Raw genomic sequence first — 17316 nt, 5'->3', positions numbered from 1 at the left:
AGTACTGCACAACTGCATTTTTCCAGTAGCTTTTCCCAGCAGCAAGATGTCTATGTGTTATGATCATCTTCATTTTGGCAGTGAGTGGGTTGCTCCTTTCTGTGTTTTTTTATTTATTTATTTTTTTTACTTATTTACTTTTTTTTTTTTTTTTTTTTTGTAAGGTTTCCCTCACTAAATCAGTGACAAAGAGAATACCTGTACAGTCTAAACAGTATCTTCTGATGAGTTCTTTGTCACAAAGTTCATTCAATACATCCTTTCTGGATTAGAAAAAATTGTGAGCTGGAGACATTGTGAAGCAGCCATCTCGGCAGTGGGAGCATGTCATAAGACAGGGTAGATTGGTGTCCATCTGGGAACAGATTAATCCATTTTACATTGATTACTATGGAGAAAATAGTTTCAGTTTTTAAACATTTTGGATAGTGAATGGCATTCAGGAATTAATTAAGTTCTAGAACCGAGGTTTCACTGAATATATATATATATATATATATATATATATATATATATATATATATATATATATATATATATATATATATATATATATATATATATATATATATATATATATATATATAATAAACAGTTTATTATTTAGGCAGTTAACAAACTGAAATTGTACAGAGGGGGTGGGGAAATACTTAACATTAAAGGTAAGTCTAATCTAGAAGGGACTATTGATTGATGGCTCACACCATGGTGGGAATTGCGCTGAGTGTGTACCGGTCCGTGCACGGCGCCTTTAGGAGCGTTAGCCTGTAGGTAGCTGATCTTACAATGCTGGCGACATGCTGCTTCCAGGTCAATTGGTCGTCCATTGTGACTCCAAGAAGCTTGGCACATCGAACCACCTGGAGGGGGTGAGGGCCCACTGTGAGCTGGAGAGGGGGCACTGGTACAGATGAGGTACAGAAATGCATCACCACAGTTTTGCTGTGGTTGATGGTCATCCTGCTCTCCTCCGTCCACGTCTGCAGTCGCTCCAGAATTGCTTGCAGTGGCGAGTAGTTCGGGTTCTTGGTGGAAACTGGGACGCCCACGGTGCAGTCGTCCACATACTTCCAGCAATGGGGGCTGTCAGTGAGGGCATCGTTAATGAGGAGGAGGAAGCAAAGTGGACCTATCTTGGTCCTCCGGGGGACCCCACATGTCAGTTGTTGGAAATTAGAGACAGCCCTGATAGCGAACGGTCTGACGCCTCCCTGTGAGGAAGTCGGCTAGCCACGCTACCAGATTAGGAGGGAGACCCAGACTTATTGCCATGCTGATGACAACAGTGTGATCAGCAAGATTAAAGGCTTTTTTAAAGTACACAAAAGCAACAGCTAGAGAGGTGTTTCACTTGTCCAGGTGGCTGTGGATGAATTCAAGGAATCTGGTCAGGTATTGGGAGGTGGAGGTGGCTTTAATATTTCCAAACTGTCTGATATCCATGGTATTACAAATTTTGGTGTAGGCCCAGTCATACACAAAATCTTCACAGATAAGGCTAGGGATGGGGGTGATAGAGACTGGCCTGAGGTCATTGAGTGACTGTGGACTGGAAGTTTTAGGGATGGGGGTGATGTAAGATGTCTTCCAGTCTGCGGGGCAAGAGTGTTGGGAGAGAGAGGCATTTATTATGGAACATAGCGGTGTTGCTAGCTCTACAGCAAACTCCTTGTAAATTTTTATAGGAAGGTCAGTGGGTGTGGTGGATCTTGGTTTGAATTTGAGTATTCTCTTAAAGACATCCACCGCCTGGACAATGGAGGGAGGGGAGGGAGTGGGAAGATAGGCAGGAAGTGGAGTGGTGCGGAGGGGAGGAAAGGTTTGACAGATAGCAGCAAAGTGATCGTTCATCTCCTGAGCCGCGAGATTAGCAGGAAGGTGTGAGGTGCAAGGAAGAGATGAAGTGTGCTTTTGTAGGCCACACAAAGCTTTGATCTTAGCGTACCACTGTCTATTGTTGGCCAGCTTGTGGTGGTGTATCTTGTCTGGGTAATAGCTTCCCTTGGCAGCCTTAATCTCCCTGATCATTCTGTTTCTTAGTTTCCTGTATAGGACTGGGCAGGAGTCGAACGCCCAGGTCTGCTGATGCATGAATCTTTTAATGCAGGGCGTCATCCAGGGGGCATCAGACAGGTGCACTGTGACGCTCTTGGCTGGGAAGTAGCGGTGGAAGGCTTCTGTGGTGGTGACGACGTAATTTTACCATTTTAAGTGGACGTCTTCCACATCCAGCACCTCGGTCCACAGGTTTTGTGTCACCCACTGCCCAAACTCTCTCATGGCTGAGTCAGGCATGGGGCGGTGGGTCCTAGTGATAGCTGACCGGGGGGTCGAGGTGGTGGGTGTGGGTCTCCACGGTATGGAGAGGTGGGTGCTCCGTCCCATGGGAGGCAGCGGCTTGGGGGGCGAGTACTGCTGGCCCAGGTCTGTCAGTATAAGGTCGAGGATGGCTTGCTGGTGGATGGGGAAGTCCACGAGATGGGTGAGGTGTAGCTGGTGTAGGATATCGCTGATATCTAATCTGTTAAAGTCCCCACAGATAACCAGCTTGGTGGCAGGATACCTCACCCTCAGGGCATCAGCAGTGTCAATAATGTGAGCGGTGAATAACTGTGCTGTGGTGGCTCATGAGGGGTGGTACACGGTTTTGGAACTTAATTCGTGCTTAAATAACATCCGAAATCCAAAGTGTTTAAAAACTTAAACTATTTTCCCCATAGGAATCATGTAAAATAGATTAATCCTTTCTCAGACATCCACCCACCATATCTCAGCAGGTAATGATTGACACTCCCACTGCTAAGATGTCCACTCCACAACCTCTCCAACTTAGAAATTTTTTTTATCCAGAAAGGATGTACTGAATGAACTTAGTGACCCAGAACTCATCAAAAGATATTGTTTAGACCATGCAGGCATTCTCTTTGTCACCAGTCAAATGAGGGAAGCCTTACAGAGTGACACAGAAGGGAGCAACCCACTCACCACCAAAATGAAGGGTATCATAACTCTTAGACATCTTGATTGCTGGGGAAAAGCTACTGGAAAAATACAGTTGTGCAGTATTGATAGTGTTGTGGATTATAGAGAGCCACAGGAGGCTTGGGATTAATCCTGAGTGCTGAATCTTGTTTGTTCAAGTTGAGGAACTTTTTCAACAGGATCACATTTAACTTATTTCAAAGACTGAATTACTGTCTTACCTTCTGTGTCTCTCCAAATATATAAAAACAAAGGAAATATTTATTAAGACTATAAATTAGTAATAAATGGCAGCTTCTTCTACATCTTGTAGTATTTGAAATCAAGTAACTTTGTTTGAAAACTGAATTATGGTACAGCAACTGAAGCAATTATGAGTTAAAATTTTTGTTCAAAATCCGAATTGTTCGAAGGGAAGATGTTTAATAACTGAGGTTCCACTATATATATATATATATATATATATATATATATATATATATATATATATATATATATATATATATATATATATATATATATATATATATTGTGGTTTAATGCCTACAAGAGGTGGTGAAACAGCACAGCATGTTTTCTTAAACACAGCACTGCCTTGAATCTTCAGTCTCACAGCAAGTTTTTATGAAACTTAGGTACAGTCTAGATAAATTTTATATCTCAGATTAATCCAATCATCTGCATTCTAAAACCAAGAGTACCTGATACTTTGATGACTTAATTTATCTTATAATTTACAACTTATATTTAAAATAACCATTATTTTCATTGTTTTTCATTACTCAAGTTTTTAACTATGTTCAAACTGTTTCTCCCCCCCCCCTCTCTCTCTCTCTCTCTCTCTCTCTCTCTCTCTCTCTCTCTCTCTCTCTCTCTCTCCATAAAAATTAATGTTTACCTGGCATTTTAGCCACCTGTAAAATCCATGTGGCATATGTCAGACTACAGGTTTGATTATTTTTCTCAATGGTTCCTAGACTTGGGATACCTTATGTCTTCTTTTTGTAGTCCAGTTTTGTTATATCTATTCTGGTTGTGTTTGTGATGGTAAAGATGAAGTTACCTCATGTGGCTAGTGGACATTTCAGTGATTCTAGATCACTAATGTTGTCTATTTACATATCTGGCTTAATCTTGTATTGTTGCTATTTCCAGCTTAGTTGCTTTTTATGAAATATAAAGAATTAAGGCAAGTATATTTCATTGCTGGCTACAGTGTGTGGCCATGTTGTCTCTCCTGCCACAGATATAATAAAATCATAAACTCTATGGCAAGAATCAGTGTTAAGCCTCCCCATATATACATTTTTAATTGACATGCTCACTGACAAACCTAGATTGAACTGGTTACAAAATCAGATTGAACTGGTTTCGTCAGGCCAGTTTGAGCATGTACGGGGGTGTTTTTAAATGAAGGCAGGCCGGAAAGGCAATTTGGGGAAATAAAGCGTATATCAAAAAACTGGTCATCAGTTCTCTCAAACTGAAGGCCAGTTTGAGCGTGTATGGGGCAGCCCACAGTCCAGGCATCAGTTCCACATCAACTGTTGTGGTGTCCACATAGAACGGGCATTGTTGCTGATGCAATGGATGTGTTCTGAAAGGAAAAAGTATCTTGGGGGTATTTATAGATATTTACAGGGAATACCCATGCCTTTGAAAAATTAAGAACAGTGAGTAGTTGTACAGAAACAAGAAAGCAGCAGCCTGTGATGATGTGCTGTTAAATAGATTAAATAAAAAAAGGTGAACCAGCAACAAAGGACACGGTGGGCAAGACAACAAACAATTTTACACCATTTGCTTCAGTGCTCTCTCTCTCTCTCTCTCTCTCTCTCTCTCTCTCTCTCTCTCTCTCCTCTCTCTCTCTCTCTCTCTCTCTCTCTCTCTCTCTCTCTCTCTCTCTCTCTCTCTCTCTCTCTCTCTCTCTCTCTCTCTCTCTCTCTCTCTCTCTCTCTCTCTCTCTCTCTCTCTCTCTCTCTCTCTCTCTATGCATGTCAGCACCACAGCTAGGCTGAGAAGCAGAGTCACCAGATGTTGGGGAGGAAAAGATGTTGCCATTTTGTTAGCTGAGGTTAGATGGAAGGCAGAACTGAATAATGTGGATATGCATGGCTGACTGCAGGCCCCCCAGTTCAGTTGCAGTCAGCCTGTCAGTTAAAACTGTGCGTGAATGAGTGGGCTTTAGGCTTGCATCAATTTCCCTTCATGATCATTTTGAATGACACCATGCATGCCTTCTCTCTCTCTCTCTCTCTCTCTCTCTCTCTCTCTCTCTCTCTCTCTCTCTCTCTCTCTCTCTCTCTCTCTCTCTCTCTCTCTCTCTCTCTCTCTCTCTCTCTCTCTCTCTCTCTCTCTCTGATGAGCCTGGCCTAGGTCAAAATAAAAAAAAAAGTAAATAAATAAAACTGACACTGCTCTCAAAATAAAGTGCTGGGAAAGAATGATGAGAGTTGGTCAATTTAGTTTCTGAGATATCCTGATACTGTTTTTGAACAATTCAGTTTGCATGAAGGAGTAAAAGCAGAAACAGAGATTACTATACTAGTGCAGTGAGTAAAAAAGTGGAGATACTGATTAACTTTTGTGTATGTCAGGTTTTACCTAATGGTAATTTGCAAAGCTATACAATCTCTACTTGCCTTCCTTCTCAAATCTTGGGGTCTCACCTGGACCCTCCTCTTGGGTTTATGTTTAAAGACTACCAACTTCTTTCAAACTTCTAACTCTCAACTAAACATAATCACTCAGCCATCCTCTCATCATGCCCATACCACCAGTACATTATATACACTGACAGGAAAGTTTGGGTGGCTCTGAGATACAGTGCTAACATTACAACCAACCAATAGATTGTCAGATTAATATTGGGTTATTCTAATATCAGTTGGAGAACTATTGCTTTTACAATCCTAGCTGGTGTCAAGTGATTTTGTTGTTACAGCATCTTAAATCAATAAATTTACAATTTTCATACACACTATTAAGAGATTCACACACACCAGCATGTTTTTTGCCTAGTATGAACAATTCCAACTAACCACACCTCATTTTTAATCCCCAGATGACTTCTGCTCAAGATGAGAAATATCACAGTGTCCCTTACAAGTCAAAACCATTTATGTGGGGATATGGGGCAAGTAAATACTGGAAGAATGTCAAGGTGCATCCAGAATCGGGTTGCTCAATGATCTCTACAAACATCAATCATCCAGATAATAACCCTTGTGTGAAAGAGCAGCAACTATCCTTGGCTTGCCGGGAGAAGGGCCCCATGGATGACGAATGTCAGCCATACTTTGAGAACTACAGGATCTGTGTAAAGTTTTGGTATCAGGTGATGAAAGAGAGAAGAATCCGGGGGGAGATGCCAGTCCTACCTCCCCCAGACCTCAGGGAACAGATAAAAAAAGAACACATGGAAAGGAACTATACAACATCCTAACGAGACCCAATTACATGATACAGTTTGAAATTTTACTCAGAAAGGTTAGTGTAATTTTTTTTTTTTATTTGGATGAAAAAACAAAAAAAGTATAAAAATTATGCTGAAAGTGTTAAACAAGAAAAGTACATAATGTAAAATGGCTACAAAAAAAATCTGCTGTTAGATTAGTTCTGCAGACATGCATAAAGTATCATTAATTATGCATATAAAGAAATAATTTGGATTTTACAACTGTAATTAGAGAATGAGCAGATACTTATCTCTTAGCTTGTGAAAAAATTGAAAGTAAAGTTGATCTTGACCATTTCGTTACGGTTTATATAGTAATTGTCCAGATTTAATCTTTGTCTTTCTAGAAGATTTATTGTAGTCATTAAATGTACCAAAAGAAACCTACAAATAAGGAAACACAAATGAGAACTAAGGATGTATGATAAAATACTAGGTGCTGTTCAGTAAAAGAATCTAAACAAATGCTTTAAGTGATGTGGAGGGAAAAATAGTGTGTCAACTAATATAGCATGACATGCTAACATAAGACATGCCATGTGTACCTCTAACATAATTTTGACATGGATTATTCAAATTAGCTTGAATGAAACCATACAACCATCTATAAATAGCCATTATCCCATTAGTCAAGGTTCTAAAGTCCCTTTCAGATCAATTTATATCATTTGAAATCTGTTGCTCATTTTGAACTTTGTTGGATGGTTAGTAGATTGAGTGGATAGGGAGGTAATGACAGATGATGACATATATTCATAGGTTTCAGACACCCAAATCTAGGAGTGTTCTCAAACCTCCACTGTCATCCATTATACTCCCAACTCCAGGAGTCTCCCCAAATCTCTACTGTCTGCCATCAGTGTTCTATATTATTTCAAGCAAATCATCATGGCATTGATGAAAAGTTTTCAGAGATGAAAGCCATTGCATATGAGCATCTCTATAATTTTCCAACTGAAATTTGTTTGGTCATTGAATGACACTGCATATATAATTTTGTAAAATATTGAAGAATTTATCTCATGTAGTTATTTGCTGTAGGAAAACAGGATTCCTTTAACATGAAAACTATGTACATGGAAGAATGTGCAAATCATTTTTTTTTTTTTTTTATGTCAGAAGGACACTGGCTAAGGGCAACAAAAATCTAATAAAAAAAAATGCCCACTGAAATGCCAGTCCCATAAAAGGGTCAAAGCAGTGGTCAAAAATTGAAGGATAAGTCTCTTGAAACCTCCCTCTTGAAGGAATTCAAGTCATAGAAAGGTGGAAATACAGAAGCAGGCAGGGAGTTCCAAAGTTTACCAGAGAAAGGGATGAATGATTGAGAATACTGGTTAACTCTTGCGTTAGAGAGGTGGACAGAATAGGGGTGAGAGAAAGAAGAAAGTCTTGTGCAACGAGGCTGCGGAAGGAGGGGAGGCATGCAGTTAGCAAGATCAGAAGAGCAGTTAGCATGAAAATAGCGGTAGAAGACAGCTAGATATGCAACATTGCGGCGGTGAGAGAGAGGCTGAAGACAGTCAGTTAGAGGAGAGGAGTTGATGAGATGAAAAGCTTTTGATTCCACCCTGTCTAGAAGAGCAGTATGAGTGGAACCCCCCCAGACATGTGAAGCATACTCCATACATGGACGGATAAGGCCCTTGTACAGACTTAGCAGCTGGGGGGGGGGGGTGAGAAAAACTGGCGGAGACGTCTCAGAACGCCTAACTTCATAGAAGCTGTTTTAGCTAGAGATGAGATGTGAAGTTTCCAGTTCAGATTATAAGTAAAGGACAGACCGAGGATGTTTAGTGTAGAAGAGGGGGACAGTTGAGTGTCATTGAAGAAGAGGGGATAGTTGTCTGGAAGGTTGTGTCGAGTTGATAGATGGAGGAATTGAGTTTTTGAGGCATTGAACAATACCAAGTTTGCTCTGCCCCAATCAGAAATTTTAGAAAGATCAGAAGTCAGGCATTCTGTGGCTTCCCTGCATGATATATTTACCTTCTGAAGGGTTGGACGTCTATGAAAAGACGTGGAAAAGTGCAGGGTGGTATCATCAGCATAGGAGTGGATAGGACAAGAAGTTTGGTTTAGAAGATCATTAATGAATAATAAGAAGAGAGTGGGTGACAGGACAGAACCCTGAGGAACACCACTGTTAATAGATTTAGGAGAAGAACAGTGACCGTCTACCACAGCAGCAATAGAACAGTCAGGAAACTTGAGATGAAGTTACAGAGAGAGGGATAGAAACCATAGGAGGGTAGTTTGGAAATCAAAGCTTTGTGCCAGACTCTATCAAAAGCTTTTGATATGTCCAAGGCAACAGCAAAAGTTTCACCAAAATCTCTAAAAGAGGATGACCAAGACTCATTAAGGAAAGCCAGATCACCAGTAGAGCGGCCTTGACGGAACCCATACTGGCGATCAGATAGAAGGTTGTGAAGTGATAGATGTTTAAGAATCTTCCTGTTGAGGATAGATTCAAAAACTTTAGATAGGCAGGAAATTAAAGCAATAGGACGGTAGTTTGAGGGATTAGAACGGTCACCCTTTTTAGGAACAGGTTGAATGTAGGAAAACTTCCAGCAAGAAGGAAAGGTAGATGTTGACAGACAGAGGTGAGAGAGTTTGACTAGGCAAGGTGCAAGCACAGAGGCACAGTTTCGGAGAACAATAGGAGGGACCCCATCAGGTCCACAAGCCGTCCGAGGGTTTAGGCCAGCAAGGGCATGGAAAACATCATTGCAAAGAATTTTAATAGGTAGCATGAAGTAGTCAGAGAGTGGAGGAGAGGGAGGAACAAGCCCAGAATCATCCAAGGTAGAGTTTTTAGCAAAGGTATGAGCAAAGAGTTCAGCTTTAGAAATAGATGTGATAGCAGTGGTGCCATCTAGTTGAAATAGAGGAGGGAAAGAAGAAGAAGCAAAGTTATTGGAGATATTTTTGGCTAGATGCCAGAAATCATGAGGGGAGTTAGATTTTGAAAGGTTTTGACATTTTCTGTTAATGAAGGAGTTTTTGGCTAGTTGGAGAACAGACTTGGCATGGTTCCAGGCAGAAATATAAAGTGCGTGAGATTCTGGTGATGGAAGGCTTAAGTACCTTTTATGGGCCACCTCTGTATCATGTATAGCATGAGAACAAGCTGTGTTAAACCAAGGTTTAGAAGGTTTAGGACGAGAAAAAGAGTGAGGAATGTATGCCTCCATGCCAGACATTATCACCTCTGTTATGCGCTCAGCACACAAAGATGGGTTTCTGACACGGAAGCAGTAGTTATTCCAAGGAAAATCAGCAAAATACCTCCTCAGGCCCCCCCAACTAGCAGAGGCAAAACGCCAGAGGCACCTTCGCTTAGGGGGATCCTGAGGAGGGATTGGAGTGATGAAGGGCTTTGTTCTAAAAGCAGCGCTTAAATGGAATGATTGTTCATATGTTCAAATATTTATTAAGCATCAACAATTAATTTTCCTTATCACCAACATCTTAAAAACATATTGAACCTTGCACAATAATTTTTCACTCCTAATAATTTTACTTGACCATTTAAGGGAACCATATAAAACAAGACTACATAGTCCATTACAAATCTGTTGCAGTTTCTAATCCTATTTTGACCAGAAGCAACTTAACTACACACCACTTAGATTTTGTGGTGATGAATGAGAAATTTGATTGAGAGTAGCAAAAATCTTAGCTAGTGCTTCATCTCCAGAGCTGTGAACCTGATGGAGTTGTCGCTTTTCATCCTTCTTGGTTGCTGTTGACCATCTCTCAAGGCATATTTCACGATCCTCATTAGCAAGCAAGGTGAGCTGGTGCAGTTCTTCAACAAGTGGGTGAGAGGTGCCCAGTCCTGTTGTGAGAAACAATTCTGCTTCCTCCAGGATATGAAGGCCCTCTCGAAACTCCTTCAGATAAATCTTTGCCTTTCCAAGGTTGAAGAGGAAGAGGGAGAGTACGGGACTGTTGTCACTGTAGTAGAACCTGTGGGGAGGTCATTCTTGGTACCCAAAACTTGTACTCCAGTGCATTATCTCACTTACAACTATGAATGTTAATTGTACATAGCATACAATATATTGTATAATTTACTTATGAACTGATTAGATACTGATTCTTTGATGGAAAATTCTTTAGAGCTATATAGATTAAATTGTTTCTTCCAAATTTCTATCTTGAATTTAAGTCACAAGAAATATGGACTGGCATTACTTGCTCACTTAATATGGTTGATGTGTTAGGGTAGTGATATCTAGCTTGGTAAAGACACTGTATTTACTTCCCCTGAAGCCTAAAACTTATTACCCTGTGGATTTATTAAATAAAAAGAAATATTACATGGGAATGAAATTACTGCCATGTGTGTCTGTGATGTGGGGATGGGCTGCAATAAGTTGCAGAGAAGGGTAGCACTGATATTAGGGAAATGAGCATGGCACCACTGCCACCACCCAGTGAGGATAGTTTAGTGAGAAGAAGGGTGGCATCAGCCACCACTGCTCCTGCAATCATTACCATCCACAATAATATCAACAGTGAGTTTTTTTTTTTTTTTTTTTTCTATGTACCTAAGGAGGGCCACTAGCCAAGGGCAATAAAAATTTGTAAAAAAAGGTTTACATGAGGGCCAGTTCACAAAGAGAAATCAAACAGAATAATCAAATATTGGAGAACAAATGTCTTGAAACCTCCCTCTTGAAAGAGTTCAAGTCACAGGAAGCTGGAAATACAGAAGCAGGCTGGGAGTTCTAGCGTTTACCAGAGAAAGGGATGAATGATTGAGAATACTGGTTAACTCTTGCACTACAGAGGTGGACATAATAGGGGTGAGAAAGTAGAAAGTCTTGTGCAACAAGACTGTGAGAGGAGAGAAGACATGGAGTTAGCAAGACCAGAAGAGCAGTTAGCGTGAAAATAGCAGTAGAAGATAGCAAGAAGTGCAATATTACAGCGATGAGAGAGAGGCTGAAGACAATCAGTTAGAGGGGAAGAGTTGATAAGATGAAATGCTTTTGGTTTTACCCTGTCTAGAGAAGCAGTATGAGTGGGATCCCTCCTTATATGTGAAGTATACTCTATACATGGATGGATAAGGCCCCTCTACAGAGTTAGCAACTGGGGGACTGGAAACAGTTAGAGTAGAGAAGTTGATAAGATGAAATGCTTTTGATTCCACCTTGTCTCGAAAAGCAGTGTGAGTGGGGTGGTACCCCCCCCTCCCAACTACATGTGAAGTGTATTCCATACATGGATGTGTAAGGCCCTTGTACAGATTTAGCAGGTGGAAGGAGTGAGAAAGACTGGTGGAGACGATTCAACGCCTAACTTCATAGAAGCTGAGACGACTCAGAATACCTAACTTCATAGAAGCCGAGACAACTCAGAATGCCTAACTTCATAGAAGCTGAGACAACTCAGAATGCCTAACTTGATAGAAGCTGTTTTAGCTAGAGATGAGATTTGATGTTTCCAGTTTCGATTATTAGTAAGGGACAACCTGAGGATGTTTATTGCAGAAGAGGGGGACAGTTAAGCATAAGAAAAGTGGGGATAGTTATATGGAAGATGTGTTGAGTTGATAGACAGAGGAATTGAGTTTTTGAGGCATTGAACAATACTAAAGGTGCTGTCACATCACACAAGCACATTTCCCGTCAACTCCGGTTTCTGTTAACTTTTGCCTCTTTCTGGTTGTTTTTTTCTGTCTGCATTGCCAAAACAGAAGTGGTTGTCTTCATAGATGAGGGTTGTTGTCAACTTTTGTTGCCAAATGAAAACAGTCAAAAAGGAAACTTGAGATGAAGTTATAGAGATAAGGATAGAAGCCAAAGGAGGGTAGTTTGGACATCAAAGCTTTGTACCAGATTCTATTAAAAGCTTTTGATATGTCTAAGGCTATAACAAAAGTTTCCCCAAAATCCCCAAAACAGGATGACCAAGACTCTGTAAGGAAAGTCAGAAAATCACCAATAGAATGGCCTCAACAGAAATTAAAAGCAGGAAATTAAAGCAATAGGATGGTAGTTTGAGGGGTTAGAGCAATCACCCTTATTAAGAACAGGCTGAATGTAGGCAAACTTCCAGCAAGAAGCAAAGGTAGATGTTGACAGACAGAATTAGAAGAGTATGACAAGGCAAGATGCAAGCACGGAGGCACAATTTCAGAGAACAATAGGAAGGACCCCATCAGGTCCATAAGCCTTTCAAATATTAAGGCCAGCAAAGTCATGGAAAACATCATTGTGAAGGATCTTAATGGGTAACATGAAATAGTTAGAGGGTAGAAGAAAGAGAGGAACAAGCCCTGAATTATCCAAGGTAAAGTTTTTAGCAAAGGTTTGAGTGAAGATTTCAGTTTTAGAGATAGTTAAGATGGCAGTGGTGCCATCATGCTGAAATAAAGGAGGGAAAGATAAGCAGAAGTCACGAGGGCAGTTAGATCTTGAAAGATTTTTGACATTCCTTATTGATGAAGTAGTTTTTGATTAGTTGGAGGACAGACTTGGTATGATTCAAGACAAAAATATAAAGTGCATGAGATTCAGGAAATAGAATGCTCAAGTACCATATGTGAGCAGTTTCTCTATTATGTATAACATGAGAACAGCCTGAATTATACCAAGGTTTGGAAGGTTTAGGGTAAAAGAGAAAGTCAGGAATGTATGCTTTCCTGCTAGACACTACCACATTTGTTATGCACTCAGCACACAGAGATGACTCTCTGACATGGAAGCAAAAGTCATTCATTGGAAAATCAGTTTAATACCTTCCGAGGCCCCTCATTTAGCAGAAGCAATATGAACAGAGGCACCTCCACTATAAAGAATCTTGAGGAAGGTTTCTAGAGATAAGACAAAATACAAATATGAGGTTGTGATCAGAAGAGTGTAATGGAGAAGACAGAGTGACGGTATAAGCAGAAAGATTAGAGGTTAGGAAAAGGTCAAGAATGTTGGTCATATCTCCAAGACAGGAATGTGAGTAGGGTGTTGCACTTGTTGCTCTAGGTTGTGGAGGATAGCAAAGTTAAAGGCTAGTTCACCAGGTTGGTCAGTGAAGGGAGAGGAAAGTCAAAGCTGGTGGTGAACATTGAAGTCTCCAAGGATGGTGATCTCTGCAAAAGGGAAAAGTCAGGATGTGCTCCACTTTGAAAGATGAATAGTCAAACAAATTTTTTATAGTTTGAGGAGTTAGATGAGATGTATATAGCACAGATAAATTTAGTTTGAGAGTGACTGTAGTCGTAACCAGATGCTAGAAAATTTGGAAGATTTAAGAGCATAGGCACGAGAGCAGGTTAGGTTGTTGTGCACATAGACACAAGATCCAGCTTTGGAATGAAAATGAGGGTGGAAAAGTAGGAGGGAACAGAGTCACTGTTAGTTGCCTCAGACACCTGCATTTTGATGAGGAAAAGAATGTGATGTTTAGTAGAGGAGAGATGGTGTTCCACAGATTGAAAATTAGATCTAAGGCCACATTCATCTACTCTGTGTATGTAAACAATGGATTAGCATTTTTTTTTTTTTTTTTTTTACTATACTGTGCTGGTTTTTGTTCATCATCCTTTTGATGTTTTATGAAGTTCTAGTATTAAATTATATGCATAAAAAATATTGGTAGCCTGGAAATATTTTATTTACATTTTTAGTGAACCTGTCTCAGCCATGTCAGAACCATAGCTATTTTTGCTATTTCTTTAACCAGAATAGTAATGCAAATCACACAATGTGGGTCAATAACAGTTAGTAGCATCATGATTGTACATTTCTTTTCACTGCAGAATTTATTGTGGTTTTCAATGACGGATCTGTTACTTTTCAGGCAGTTGTGAGTATGTATAGGTGCAAAGCATCAACAACCCATAACTTTTCTCTAAACCAAAAATAAAAATATAATCAGGCAAAACTTTTGCAATCATAATTTTTTATTTGCTATCTATTGAATAACATATATTCTAATCATATATTTGTGTGGCTTCATGCACGTGATTGTGATAAAAGGGCATACATAATTCATGAGGTAGCTTTATGAGCATGAGGGAAATGCTTAAAATCCTTTAATGTTTGTGTTCATTGTTTTTTTCACATTTCATCTTAGTAAATAATATAACATTATGGAATATATATATATATATATATATATATATATATATATATATATATATATATATATATATATATATATATATATATATATATATCAACCCTCATTACCTCATTCCATCTAGATTTTCCTCTCCATACTTAAGTGCTAGACTCCAGCAGCTGTTCAGGATTGCAGCATTGAAACTTAAGTCCAGAATTTTAACCTTCCAGGCATTTCTAGGTGAAAAGTTTGTTAGCTTCTCCAGTGTTTGTAGGCAGTATTCAATATCTACAAAAAAGATAGTTAAGGAACTCATGAATGCAATACTTCTAGCCTAAAATTATGGCAAAAGGAAGATTTAGAGGCAGTATGCATTGGCTGTATTCTCCCAGAAAGTAAAAGGATACTCAAGTTGTTCTGGTCCATGGCCTTCAATTGTTTCTTGGTAAAGGCCACTGTGTTCCAATATTGCTTGAGCTTCTCGCTGCTTGGGGTCCATCCACACACACTACATCTTGGTGCTTCCACTTCATTTCTCTCTTCTCCATTTACTTCTTTATCCTTTGTCTTTTCTTTCCCTTCATCTCCACTATACTTTTTTCCTTCTTCTCTTCTCCATTTTCTCCTCCCTTCACCTTCCTTTTCTTTCTCTCTTCTCTTTTCTTCTCTCTCTCTTGCAGCTTTAATTTTCAACTTTATTTGTTGAACAGTATCAGAAGCTTCAGGAAGACTTACAATGCCTTGACAGTTCGAAATTTCTGTAATATGTGCCACTATATATATTTGCTGAACTCATATGCATATATATATATATATATATATATATATATATATATATATATATATATATATATATATATATATATTTTTTTTTTTTTTAACGTCTAGTTTTCCCTAGTCTGTTAGGGCTGAGATGGTGCCTCCTGATGAAAGACTTTTGGATTTGGCATTTGGGAACCGTTACCCCGAGTGGATGCCCTTCCTACCCTCGGACCATAGCCAGGATTCGAACCCGTGCGCCTGATGACCACTTGGCCCCCAAAGCGCACGCGGGACCACTGTACCACAGCGGCTCCCTTATATATATATATATATATATATATATATATATATATATATATATATATATATATATATATATATATATATATATATATATACACACACACACACACACACACACACACACACACACACACACACACACACACACACACACACACACACACACACACACACACACACACACACACACACACACACACACACACACACACACACACACACACACACACACACACACACACAGTGGAACCTTGGTTTTCAAACTTCATTAATTCCTAAATGTCGTTTGAAATCCAAAATGTTAAAAAACCAAAACTATTTTCTCTGTAGGAATCAATGTAAAATAAAATAGATTAATCTGTTCTCAGACACCCATCCACCATGTCTTGGCGGGTAATGACCAACACTCCCACTGCTCAGGTAGCTGTTCTACAACATCTCCAGCTTAGAAATTTTTTTATCTAGAAAGGATGTACTGAATGAACTTAGTGACACAAAACTCATGAAAATATATTGTTTAGACCATGCAGACAAGGGTGTTGCTAGGAATTGTGGGCCCCAATTAGAAAACTGATGGTGGGGCCCCTACTCTACAAAAGTAAAAATTTATGTTTGTTTATATTTTGTGTATTATGCTCATTTTAACCAAAGTAATATGGTATGCATAATAAATTAATAATGTGAGGAATAATAATTTTTCATTCTTAATTTCATGTTTTCAGTAGTACAGTAAAATCCTTCTCATCCGGCATTCGAGTATCCAGCAGCTTCAAGTATCCAGCACATTTTTCCCCGAGCCTTAAAATCAATAAAAAATCAATGTGTACTCACAAAATCGATTAAAATTCCCGTGCGAGGCATACTTTGTCCCCTCCCCACCAGAGCACACTGCTTCGCGCCACCCGCGGCCCACTGCACTGTGTTTACTCAGTGACTCAGTCCCATGCATACACTGTTTATCGCCTGACGCCTTCATCATGCCTAAAGTTGTAGAAAAGAGGAAGCGTACAGTAGTATTGTGTGTTGGTGAGTGTGAGGTGGCAGCGCGGGTGGCGACGCGCGACACGGCGATCAACTGATCTTTGCTATGGTAAGATGCGTGAGTGTAGGGTGGTGATTGTGGACATAATTTCACTTCTATTCAAGTATCCGACAACTTCTGGTATCAGGCATGTCAGCAGTCCCGTTGATGCCGGATAAGAGGGATTTTACTGTAGTTTATTTATCTTAGAATACAGAAAAGGCTTCAAGTGATAACTCTGTCACTGCTGGCATGGGGCCCCTTAAGGTGCGGGTTCCAATTTGATAAAATTGGTCAAATAGGCTTAAAACCAGCCCTGCATGCAGGCATTCTCTTTGTCACCGATGAAGTGAGGGGAGGCCTTACAGAGTGACACAGAGAGGAGCAACCCACTCACTGCCAATATGAAAGTGATCATAACACTTAAACATCTTGCTGCTGAGAAAAGCTACTGGGAAAATGCATTTGTGCAGTAGTGATGGCATTGTGGGTCATAGAGCCACAGGAGGCTTGGGATTAGTCCAGAGCGCTGAACCTTGTTTGCTTACATTGAGGTTCTTCAACAGGATCATATATAACTAATTTCAAAGACTGAATTGCTGTCTTACCCTCTGTGTCTCTCCTCTAAATATATAAAAATGAAGGAAATATTTATAGAAACTATAAATTAGTAATAAGTGGCAGCTTTTGCTATGTCTTGTAGTATTTA

General features: G+C 39.7%; 1 protein-coding gene and 1 long non-coding RNA gene across 11 annotated transcripts in view; one reads left to right on the top strand and one right to left on the bottom strand.

Annotated features, from left to right (window-relative positions):
* Positions 1-6416: 6416 nt before the first annotated feature.
* On the top strand, positions 6417-10772 carry LOC135100427 (uncharacterized). The gene is made up of 2 exons (XR_010268707.1): positions 6417-6471; positions 10146-10772. It is a non-coding gene; the product is annotated as an uncharacterized LOC135100427 (long non-coding RNA).
* Positions 9856-17316, bottom strand: part of LOC135100426 (uncharacterized) — a 35528-nt gene continuing 28067 nt past the window's right edge. For all 10 annotated transcript variants that reach the window (XM_064003282.1, XM_064003284.1, XM_064003281.1 and 7 more), the window contains 3 exons: positions 14929-15279; positions 14650-14809; positions 9856-10417 (listed from right to left, as the gene is read on the bottom strand). In XM_064003282.1, the coding sequence (XP_063859352.1) occupies positions 10063-10417; positions 14650-14809; positions 14929-15279 (866 nt within the window). In that variant the 3' untranslated portion in view covers positions 9856-10062. The remainder of the gene's footprint in view (positions 10418-14649; positions 14810-14928; positions 15280-17316) is intronic.

Source organism: Scylla paramamosain, chromosome 5 (genome assembly GCF_035594125.1).
Source record: "Scylla paramamosain isolate STU-SP2022 chromosome 5, ASM3559412v1, whole genome shotgun sequence".
Lineage (NCBI taxonomy): Eukaryota > Metazoa > Arthropoda > Malacostraca > Decapoda > Portunidae > Scylla > Scylla paramamosain.
The sequence above is the reverse complement of the archived record's forward strand: the minus strand, read 5'-3'. Positions and strand labels throughout refer to the sequence as shown.